This window comes from Diospyros lotus, chromosome 6 (genome assembly GCF_014633365.1).
Source record: "Diospyros lotus cultivar Yz01 chromosome 6, ASM1463336v1, whole genome shotgun sequence".
In the NCBI taxonomy this organism is placed as follows: domain Eukaryota; kingdom Viridiplantae; phylum Streptophyta; class Magnoliopsida; order Ericales; family Ebenaceae; genus Diospyros; species Diospyros lotus.
In genome coordinates this window covers 27,502,931-27,514,793 of record NC_068343.1, presented here as the reverse complement: position 1 = coordinate 27,514,793, position 11,863 = coordinate 27,502,931, and the positions used below count along the sequence as shown (strand labels likewise).

Below are 11,863 nucleotides of genomic sequence, written 5' to 3'. Positions count from 1 at the left end.
GTCATCTAAATAAATTTGGGCAAGCAACATATCATTTCTTTTCTTTTTAATGAAAAGTGTTGTGTCAACCTTACCTCTTTGAAATCCATTTTCAGTAAGAAACTTACTTAGACTTTCATACCAAGCTTTAGGAGCTTGCTTTAAACCATATAGGGCTTTAGTAAGCTTATATACATGATTTGGATATTTTGGATTTTCAAAGCCGGGTGGTTGTTTTACAAACACTTGCTTCGAAATGAAACCATTTAAGAATGCACTTTTAACATCCATTTGATATAAAGTGAAGTTCTTGTAGCATGAGAAAGATAATAAGATTCTTATAGCTTCCAATCTTGCTACCGGAGCATAGGTTTCATCATAATCTATGCCTTCTTCTTGACTATAACCTTGAGCAACTAATCTAGCTTTATTTCTAATGATGTTCCCATTTTCATCAAGCTTGTTTCTAAATACCCATTTTGTTCCAATGATAGGATGATCTGGAGGTTCAGGTATAAGACACCAAACTTCATTCTTTTCGAATTGATCTAGCTCATCTTGCATAGCTTTAACCCATTCATCATCATTTAGAGCTTCTTGAACATTTTTGGGTTCTATTTGAGAGATTAGAACTAGATCTGTGTTTAATCTAAGGGAAGATCTAGTTGATACTCCTTTGCTAGGATCTCCTAGAATTTCATTTTCTTTAACATAGTTTCTTTCTCTTGGAAATGAAACTTCTTTTTGAATATCAGAAGTTTGGATAATAGAGTAATCTTCTTTTTCATTGATTTGAATCTGATTTACTTTATTTGAAATGACTTCTAGATCATCATCATTATTGTCTATTTTTGGATTTTCATCAAACACTATGTCAATTGATTCTTCTACAACTAGTGTTCTTTTGTTAAAGACTCGATAAGCTTTTCTTTAAGATGAATATCCTATGAATATGCCTTCGTTGCTTTTAGCATCAAACTTCCCTAGTTGATCTTTTCCATTGTTTAGAATGAAACACTTGCACCCAAAAGGATGAAAATATGAAATATTGGGTTTATTGTGTTTGAATAGTTCATATGGGGTTCTTTTGATGATAGGTCTTATTGATACCCTATTTAGAACATAGCAGGCTATATTTACAACTTCAGCCCAAAAATACTTTGGCAACATACTTTCTAGTAACATTGTTCTAGACATTTCTATAAGAGTTCTATTCTTTCTTTCAACGACACCATTTTGTTGAGGAGTTCTAGAGACCAAGAAGTTATGATGAATTCCATTTTCTTCACAAAAGGATTGAAATTCTTGATTTTCAAATTCTCCACCATGATCACTCCTTATTTGTTTTATCTTTAATTCTTGTTCGTTTTGAAGTCTTTTGCACAATCTAGAGAATGCTTTAAAAGCATCACTTTTATTTCCTAGAAATAACACCCATGTAAACCTTGAGAAATCATCTACTATAACTAAGGTATAGGATTTTCCTCCTAAATTTTGAGTTCTCATAGGACCAAACAAATCTAGGTGAAGCAATTCTAAAGGTCTAGCTGTGCTAACTGAATTTATAGGTTTAAATGAGGCTCTAGTTTGTTTTCCTTTCATACACATATCACATACATGATCCTTTTTAAAATTGATGTTGGGTAAGCCTCTAACTAGTTGTTTTCTAGCCAATTTGTCGATTAAACTCATACTTGCATGTCCTAATTTCTTATGCCATAACCAAGACAAGTTTGAATTTGATGCAATACGGCAATTTTCATGTTTTAGCACAACATCATCAAGCCAAATAACATATACATTACCATGTCTATTTCCAGAAAAAATAAGTTCATTTGATTTCAAGTTATAGACTTTGCATTTGCTTGATTTAAAAGTGACTCTATGTCCTTTATCACATAATTGGCTTATACTCAGCAAGTTGTGTTTTAAACCTTCAACTAGGCATACATTTTCAATCTTTGTTTTACATAAACCAACTGTGCCATAGCCAAGAATTTTACCTTTAGAATTGTCTCCATAGACAACATTACCCCCATCTTTATAGGTGAGAGAGATGAATTGATCCTTGTCTCCCGTCATGTGCTTGGTACATCCACTATCAAGATACCACTTCTTCTTTCCTTCTTTGGATGCCAAGCTTACCTACAAGAAACATATCATATTGGTACTTTTGGTACCCAAGTCCTTTTGGGTCCATCAATGTTAGTAAACACATCGTTGTTAACTTTTGGAATCCACTTCAAATTTAATCTATGAGCATTTTTTCTATAAAAACATTGCTTGATATGGTGTCCCTTTTTGTTACAATAATGACAAGTTAAACTTGTTCTTTTATAAAGATCTTGATTATGTTGGACGATATGTTTTCTAAATGAATGGGGTTTGTTCAAAGATTTTTCTTTAACAAATATAGTTGCTGAGGTAGATGGCATATCATCTATGTATCCAAGACCTCTTTTATCCCCAAATGGTTTTTGATTTCCCAAAATTATTTCCAGCTTTTTCTTTCCTTCTAATAATTTTTCAAATGAGTCTAATAGATCATTGTTCTTCTTTTCTAATTCTGAAAGTTTGATCTTTAAGTTTGCATTTTCATTATTCTTTTGTTCAATAATTTGCTCTAAGTCATCATATGCAATCTTAAGACCACTACATTCTCTTTCTTTGATTATTGAGACATTTTTCAGAACTTTGTTTTTAGCCAACATTTTGTTATATGTTTCTAACAGTAAGTTGTATTCATCTTGTAAGGAATTGAATGAAAGAGAGTTGCTACTAGATGAGCATGAAGTTACCTCATTTTCTTCTTGTGCCATAAGACAAAAATTTGCAGCTTCTTCTTGTTGACTTGAATCGGAGGAGAAGGAATCTTCTTCATTCAATGTAGCTAGTGACTTCTTCTTCTTGTTCCTTTTCAGCTTTTTGTATTGAGGACAATTATCTGCCTTGATATGTCCTGGTTTCTTACACTCAAAACATTTTAATTCATAAGGAGTATCCTTAGAGAATTTCTTGTTTTCGTATGGTTTTCTCTTGGGAAATTTTCCTTTTCTCATAAGCTTATTAAAACGTTTTGTGAGTAAAGTAAGTTCTTCATCTTCATCACTTGTTTCACTTTCATCTTTTTCTTTGGCCTTGAATGTTAATGATTTCACTTTGAGCTCATTTGATTCTTTTCTGTTTAGTTTAATCTCATGAGTCAATAGTGAGCCTAGTAAATCATCCATTGTAAGTGTAGATATATCTCTAGCTTCTTCTATGGTCGTGACTTTAGGTTCCCAAATAGATGGTAGACTTCCTAAGATCTTTTAAACATTTTCTTCTGTGGTGATTGTTTTTCCTAGAGCTTGCAAGTTCGTTACAATGTTATTAAATCTTGTGAACAGATATCTCCTTAATGGATTCACTAGTATTCATTACGAAATTTTGATATTCACTAGTAAGGATTGCAATTTTAGTGCTTTTCACTTTCTCGGTTCCTTCATGTGTTACTTCTAAGTGATCCCAAATTTCTTTTGCCGTAGTACATGAAATTATTCTATTAAACTCAGCTGGACTTAATGCACAATGTAATATATTTACAACTCTAGCATTTAGCTCATTTGTTTGTTTTTGTTGTTCATTCCAAGTTACCGTAGGAGGTTCCGGAAGTGTAACTGTATTAGATATACATGTATATAGTTCAGTATTTTGCATCAAGAAATACCTCATTCTTGTTTTCCAGTAGGTGTAGTTTGAACCGTCGAAATAGGGTGGTCTTGAGGTGTTTTATCCTTCCAACTTGAAGTCGATGTTGAGTGCCAATTGGATCTTTGCTCTTTGGTGGTTAAACCTAAAAAACACTTAGAGACCTTGCGCTTTGATACCAATTGTTAGTTCTATATAATGGTAAGTATATCACAAGAGGGGGGTGAATTGGGATTTGGGTAAATTTTTAAATAACTTGAAAACTTTGGCTTGCAGGATACTATGTTTTGAAACTTGAGGAAGTATGTTTCGAAACAAACCTTTCTGTTAAGTATGTTCCGAAATATAGATGAGTATATTTCGAAATCAAACTTACTAGCAGGTATGTTTCGAAACCTACTAAGGTGTGTTTCGAAATAGTGTTCACTGATTTGCAAATAATAAAACTCCTTTAGATTTTCAAAAATGATTCTTTTAAACAACATGAACAAGAATAACAACAAGTAGGAACGAGAAATCAAGTACACACAAAATTTATAGTGGTTCGGCACTTGCCTACTCCACTACCTTCAAGCTTACCCACTTGAAGGATTTGCAAACCACAATCACTTTTACTAGCGATCAATGACACCAAGGGTTTTACCACAATTCACCCTAAAACCTTATACACTGAGTTTTTACAGGCTCAACTCAAATCTTACAATAAGATAAATAATAGTTATCTTTTACAACCCAACAAATTTGAATATAATTTAAAACACCTTACCAAATAGCTATAGCAAACCTATTGGTATGGAGTGAGGAGAAATTGAAGAAATGAGAGCTTTGGATTTGGCTTACTCCTCATGTTTGTACCACAATGCATACCAAGGAATGATTGAAAATAACTTCTTTGAGAGTTCGTTAGAAGAGTTTTGTTCACTTGTGCTTGTGGCAAAAATCTCTTATAGATGTGTAAAAATTGTGTATGCTTGGGAGAGAAACTTCTTGTCTTCAAATAGTTGATATATATAATAAATGGATAGACTTTTGGCTAATTATAACCGTTAGAGACAAGATAAGAAAGTAGATTTCGAAATATACTTATCAGGTTTCGAAACAACACATTTTTACACAGAGGTTTCGAAACACACATAACATGTTTCGAAACATACAGCCTTTACAGCTGGATATGCACTAAGAGACAAAAATGAGTGGAAGACTTCTCTTTAAAAAATAAAATGATTTGGTTTTATTCTCCACTTAAAACATATATGAAATTTGAACATCAGGGTATGGGTATAATTTTAAAAATAGATTTTTAAAATAGCTTTTCAAATAAAGTGCAAAGTCATGATAGATTTTTTGAAATTCTTTTGACATAATCAGATGTTTCGAAATATGAAAAATAGGTTTCCAAACATACTTCAGAAACATATTTCAAAACATGTTGAACAAGGATACACTGATGACAAAGGTTTTAAAATATACTGAGGAGGTTTCGAAACATAGACTTAGATTTCAAATAAATTTTGAAATACATCATATAGATTAAGCAAAACTTAAACCCTTTTTAATATACATCTTGAAACAAGTTTAAAAACATGGCAGACTGATGTTTCGAAACATGGAAACTATGTTTCGAAACATGATGCATAAAATTGAATTTCTTCAACCATATTGAAGAGCATTTCAAATAGAAACATTACATAACTATGTTTCGAAACATAGAAACATAGTTTCGAAACATAATATAATAAAAAAATAGATTTTTAAAATATTTGACCTTTAGCGCCAAAACATTAATCATACATATTTCGAAATATGAAAAACTTATTTCAAAATATGAGATTTTCATATGATTTTTCATCAAACACATTTTTTCATATATCAAAAAATATGATACAACAAGACTTAGTCAAGTGGAACATCTAGAGTTGACAACAAGGATTTCCCACTAACATCTTGGAGTTTAGCCTGTTGTATGAGATTAGGGTTGGGTCAATCCCAAATCCTGTGAGATCTAGATCTATCAACTTTCTCCAATACGAAGTGGATAGGAGACGTGTCAAGAAAGGAGTTATACTTAAGGGTGAATGAGTAATTCTGCATCGCTTCGATGTTCCCTTGTCACAAGTAATTCATTTTTTTTTCTTGTTCCTTTGTAACCAATGGGTGCAAATTTTTAACCAATGGAGATTTCATAATTTCTATCATTATATGCATATCTGATACATCAACACCCATGGTAACTCTCAAGTTAATCACTTGTAAAAAGGTATTGCTAAAAGGAAATTTGTTTAATTGACAACAAGGGGGTTTGTAGTAAATTCACCAGTCATCAAAAAGCCGACCAGCCGAGGAAATATGAAGGGGCCTCATATGCAAAAAAAGTACAAGGACAGAGGAAGTAGATCGTAATGTACAAAATATACACACGGACAGGGACAGGGACAGGGACAGGGACAAGCAGCCAAACAATACGAACAAAAATCAAGTTGTTTGGTCCGAAATTCGAACCTAGTAATTGGGGCCGGACTCGCACTAAATATGTGTATATGGAGGCCAAATGGAGTTTCCACCCATCCAACTTAACTCTTCGCTTTGGATTACGAACCAAACAGCGGGCTTTTGTGAGCAAACAACAATCTGCCCGGCCTAAATCCTGAAAGGTAACCCGTAATTGTGGAACGTTCTGATCGTTCCATCCCATCCCGCTGTCACTATCACAAGCCCCCACGTGTCCGGCACAACTGTACACTCATGGCTGCAGCCGCCATCATCGTCATTATCATCATCACCATCAGCATCATCATGTTTATGCTCCCCCACCACTAGTTTCTCTTCCGGCCAGGTTGCAGAACTCCTACTGGCCGAACCAACTATATCCATGGCCAAGCAAGAAAAATACGTCGAATCTCTCCTCCGCCGAGAAGCCTCCAGCCAATGTTGCGACGGTAAGCAGCGGCGAAGGCTGCCGCAATCCACGCACATTGGCCTCGACGGCAACGACGACGTCCAAGGAATGGCGACGGAGACACCTTCGGAGAAGAAATGCTCGCAGGAACGGTCGGAATGCTTTTGCTTCGAAAATGACGGCGAACGGAGGCCGTCGCCGTCATAGTTCCATAAGTAGACCCGAGAGTCCTCCCCAACCGATACTATATGACTTCCGCTTCTAGTAACTGAAGCCGACATCTGGGTTCCACACTTTGCCAGACCTGTTGGAACCAAGCAAGAAATAATATACATAATAAGCTCTGGTTGGCAGATAGTACGTACCAGTTAACGCAACTGTTAAAATGCAGTGTACGTGTAGATTGAGCAATTATTAAAAGGAGGGCCAAAGGTTTATGCTCCGGATTTCAACCCCATGAATACAGCTAGCTAGCTATTCAGGTCAATACGTAACTTCAACTACTCATTAATTAATTTGACTGGCTATAGGTATATACAACGTATGTAGGTAGCTACACTAAAGATGTTTTTATTAATCAGTGAATGGGTACGCCTTTTCATGGTCAACCCTAGCTAGTAACAAATGTGTATATATATATAAAATATATATATATATGCGCACGTAGATTGATCAATATAACAGTTGAATTAGATTCTAAGGTGATCAGTTACATAAATTAACTCATCAATAACCTATACTTATGCCATACATTATATATCTCATGGCTTGATATGCTTCATTAAGAATTTTCATCAAGCTTTCTTTAATATATTTACCTCTTTTATTACAAACTTCTTTTTATATTTTAATAATCCTTTCTCATATCTATGTCTATTAAATCATAAATGCTATTTTCAACATATACGGATTTAACTTATTATGTACAGGAGGATCATTTTTAAGTTTATCTTTTTATTGTTTATATTTCAATGCATTGCTATTACTATATCACCTTAACATTTTCTTATCCTATTCCCAATCTAATTTATGGCTAAAATGACATCTTTATGGGGAAAGTCATTCGTGTCTGGGGATTTAGTCGGACAAAATTTAGACACTCCAAGTAAATAAATAAATAAAAAAAAGTACATTAATGTGAGAAATGGTCATTTTTTTTTTCCTTTGAAGTCTCGCATCTGTTTTATGAAAAAAATTATTTCTTGAATTCATGATCACAAAAAATCAAACTTATTATTGCTACGAAGTCTGGCCCACATATATGTATTTTGCAAGGGAATGCTTGAATGCAAAAGATTGTTGTACCTTTGTATTTGCGAACCATATCCATCCCATCCAGTATACGAACTTTGGAGTCTTCGGAAGTTATCATTATCTTTTCAGAGTCTTCCTTAATGAACTGCATAGGATTATGACACCCATGTTAATAGCCCTCACCAATTTTATGCAACAAAACCAATCAGCAGCAAAGATTGATGAAAAGTAAAAACCTGAATGCCTGTAATTTTGTTGGTGGTGGATTTTTTCCTACTCTGGAAATGAGTCTCTGCATTTAGCTGGAGACTGCCGCCGCCTGTACAAAAATAGAAACAAAACGGATCAGACAAGACACTCCTAAATGGGGGAAAAAAAAAACAATGATAGAAATTAGCCGCCAAAAGTGGAGAAGGGGAAGCTTGTGTCAAAGTGTACCTGAAGCTCCATAGAATCGGCAGGTACCCGCTATGGAACCCACTACAAAGCCCTGCTTTGATGAAAGGATGCAGAATTGTCATCAAATTTTCAGCAGAGACAAGTTGATAAGCCATAATTGTTACTAGTGTAAGAGCATACATTGCCATCTGGGTGATAACACACTGCTGTTACAACATCTCGAACTTCAGCCCAATCGACAACTCTTCTGTTTGACACTCTCCAGATCCTAACTTTCCCGTCAATGGAGCCGCTGATGAAGTAGTTTTCGTCGATTGGATTGAACTGAATGCATGTAACTGCTCTCATTTGAATGGAAAAACAGATTATTAGTGCATGGGTGCGGAACGATAATGGGAATTACAAAAGCTTGAGATTTACCTACCATAGTCATTGTGCTGGAAAACACCGAGACATTCATTGCAGCCCACTTGCCATAGACGAACAGTTTTATCCTCTGAAGATGAAAGAAGAAACTGCAACAAACAAGGGTGCGTATAGCTTCAGATCAATTCATTCTGAACAATAAAAGAAATTGTGAAGCATTTGAAGCAATAACTCACTTTGGATTTGGACCAGGCTAGGTCCAAAACATCACTGTCATGGCCATGGAATTCATGCACTGGATGTTCCTCAATGTGGAAAGCCTTCCGAGGAAGAATGACCGAAGGACAAGAGGCGATTTTGCGTCCTTTACCCGACCTCTCTAATTTGCCTCCAAAACCTGAGTTGGCATTAGCAAATGAAGTTTTGTAACAGGTATCTGCCTGCGTGACACGCCAAATACGAATCACCCCATCTTCGCCACCACTTGCCAGATACCGGCCATCAGGACTGAACGCCATAGCCCAAATGAAGCCTTCGTGAGCACGTATTTCTTGGCCAACGTATACTGCAGTTAGCTCTGCATATCTCTTCTTGTTTCGCCGCACCTTTATTCTATTTGTCATTGCTGTTCCAGCAATTAGCTTCAATGGCTTGGACGCATTCGTTCCTGGGGTTCCTTTCCTCTTGCTCAACAAGTGTTTCCACCAAGACTTCAGTTTCGTCTCATACATATCAGAGTTCCTACATTCCACAGGAGGCAAAACACAAGCATTCTTCCCTCCAAGAGTCGGATTCGGGTTGTTCACTTGATCTCGTTCAAATCTGTCAACAGCACAGTTGGCTCCACCATTCAAATCTCTCGAATCACTCACTACGGCATCCTCAACTGCAGATGCAGAACGAATAGAGGTAGCTCCACTGCATTGGAGAACCCTTTTGACATCCACCATCCCTGATTCCTTAGCCAATTCGACAAATCCCATTCCCCTGAGAAAGCTCTCTCGTCGTTTCTGGACGCTCTGAGGCTCCTCCAACCAAATCTGGTACCCTAAATTAGCACCGTCCAACAAGTCCTCTTTAAGAAACTCTTCAGAGGACATGCAGTCTGAAGAATCAAAGAAGACTTCTTCCACTCCTTCATCGTGGCTCAGCATGTCTTCTTGTATATGTACAAGCTTCAATACCAAAATTCCACATCAAACCCCCCTCCCTTATCCCTTCCTATGGCTCTCATCAAAGCAATTAAACCCACAAACTCTTAAATACCCAACGAATGCCCCAATTCATGGACCGCGTTTCACTCAATTGTGCTCAAAACAGTCGAAATAGCCCACAGGAAGCAAATCCAATAAACAATTTTAGATCTGAGCAAACATGACCCGATACGAGGAACCACTTAAGAAGCTCCCAAAGACCGGCAATGGCAACAGTTGTCTGTGTGTTGTGAATAAACAATTAAGATCCCGATGCAACAGCAAATAGTGGAATAATAATAATGAAATGAAAGAAGAGAGAACAAATTAAGCTCCAAGGTTCGGTGCTTGTACCTCGAGATCAATGTAAGATAATGTAAAGCAACGACAGTATCACCGCCCTTCCTTTGATTGTGGCTTCTGCTGTGCCTCTAAGGTCAATCTCTCTCTCTCTTTCCATCCACAAATATATATATACACACAAACACACACTTCGACATAGAACAGACGCTGAACTCTTAGACGTGTAGAGAGAGAGAATGGCGGAAGAAGGAAAGGTAAAGATCAAGGAGAAACTATTCCCTGTGTGGCGCTGAACTTTATTTTCTTGCTGAAATGACTCAACGGTTCTGCAAATGAAATCAGATCACAGAGAGAGAATTTAGGGACAAGATTTGCAATATTCAAATATGAATTCCAGAATTACACAACCCAATCTAAAATTTTAATCCAAATACAAATCTGGAATTGCCCAGAGTCCATAGACCCAAGGAACAACGCCTCCATTACCAGGGATTTAAAATTGACCCTTCAGTTTCATACTCTGATATGCAAATTCACCTTTTGGGAATTCAATTGCCAGAGAGATGACGGAAAAGAAACGAAAAGTAACTTCATATATTGTCTTCAACATTTGAATTAAAGAGATTAAGGAACTGAACCGTGAAGATGGAGGCTTGTGTTAGTACCAATGCCAAAAAGCTGTAGATGCACGTAGACTGGTAGACCGAGTTAGCATAGCTCTCTGTTTTCCGTATGTTATTATGTGTGGTATCAGAGAGAAAGAGAAAGCGATAAGACGTAAAAGGGAAAGCCGCTTAATCCCTCTCTCTCTCTCTAAATATATTGATTCTGAGCATAGAACCCAGAAAACCTCGGATTCGCTGCATATGTACAGATCTATCTATAGTAGCTTTGTATATTCCAGTTAAGAGTGAGCCGTCTCTGCTTGCAGTTGGAATCATATAGAGCTTTCAATTGCGCCATTTTTCAACACAGAAAATTTGAAGAAGAATGAAAAGGAAAAAAACCCCATTCCTCCTCGGGATTATCCTTGTCCTAATCTACGGAGATGTGCTGTGTCCAATATGTATTCAAATGAAGAAACCCACGTGACACCTCTTCGCCGCCGTACGCACTGAAACTAGAAATCAAAACTGCATCCCCAAACATCACCCTTCAAGATCTCATCATTCCCCGTTTGTACCATAACTCAACTCACCACCACCACACGTTCATATATACACATTTACAGAGAGAGTTTATATACACTACTATGTGGGGGAGTCTGAAGAGTTCTGAGATTGTACTGACACTAACAAACCGCAGTATTATGTCTTGATTGTGTCTTTTTTATTAAATTTCAAGTAATATAATCTCAGTATGTGTAATCAAGTATTATGACACTTCTAATATAATCTCTCACTTACCAAAAATCAGATTATGCTGACGGTCGGCGGTGAGGAGACGGTGGAGATGACCAAGAGATTGCAGATGCAGAGGGCAAGCCAGCAAGGTGAGAGTGAGGGAGAAGGAGGTATGATAAGATGGATTAGAGTCCACAGTGAGAGGGCAGTCCAGTCCAGATGTCTTTTCCCAGTTGACTGTGGCTGATGCATTGGTTGATTGGACGTCCACGACGACAGTAATGGCAGAGAGCAACGTTTAAGTACACTCGATTTTAGGTGATTTTATATATTTATTTAACAAATAAATATATAAAATAAAAAAACAAATATTGTATTATTAAAATTTTAATTAAAAATACTGATCTCCTCCTATACTTTCTAATTAGGGAATGAGATTT

The 11,863-nt window shown here is 36.4% G+C and overlaps 1 protein-coding gene across 3 annotated transcripts; it reads right to left on the bottom strand.

Moving 5' to 3' along the window:
* Positions 1–5,919: 5,919 nt before the first annotated feature.
* LOC127803282 (uncharacterized) lies at positions 5,920–11,634 on the bottom strand. Of its 3 annotated transcripts, none has more exons than XM_052339394.1 (9): positions 11,487–11,634; positions 10,132–10,406; positions 8,821–10,018; positions 8,643–8,733; positions 8,399–8,556; positions 8,258–8,309; positions 8,056–8,138; positions 7,871–7,964; positions 5,920–6,869 (listed from the first exon to the last, which is right to left on the bottom strand). In XM_052339394.1, the coding sequence occupies exons 3-9, from the start codon at positions 9,736–9,738 to the stop codon at positions 6,307–6,309; spliced, it is 1,959 nt and encodes a 652-aa protein (XP_052195354.1). In that variant the 5' UTR covers positions 9,739–10,018; positions 10,132–10,406; positions 11,487–11,634; the 3' UTR covers positions 5,920–6,306. The 3 variants fall into 3 exon arrangements, with proteins under 3 accessions (XP_052195354.1, XP_052195355.1, XP_052195356.1); XM_052339395.1 differs by lacking the exon at positions 11,487–11,634 and adding an exon at positions 10,746–11,411; XM_052339396.1 differs by lacking the exon at positions 11,487–11,634 and adding an exon at positions 10,618–10,749.
* Positions 11,635–11,863: the final 229 nt, after the last annotated feature.

Bases quoted from the DNA above. Each gene is read 5' to 3' on its own strand.
- LOC127803282 (XM_052339394.1), bottom strand. From the start codon at position 9,738: ATGCTGAGCCACGATGAAGGAGTGGAAGAAGTCTTCTTTGATTCTTCA. The intron at 7,965-8,055 runs GTTTTTACTTTT...AATCCTATGCAG, and splicing joins ACAAAATTACAGGCATTCAG to TTCATTAAGGAAGACTCTGA. The intron at 6,870-7,870 runs GTACAACAATCT...TGGTTCCAACAG, and splicing joins TATGGTTCGCAAATACAAAG to GTCTGGCAAAGTGTGGAACC.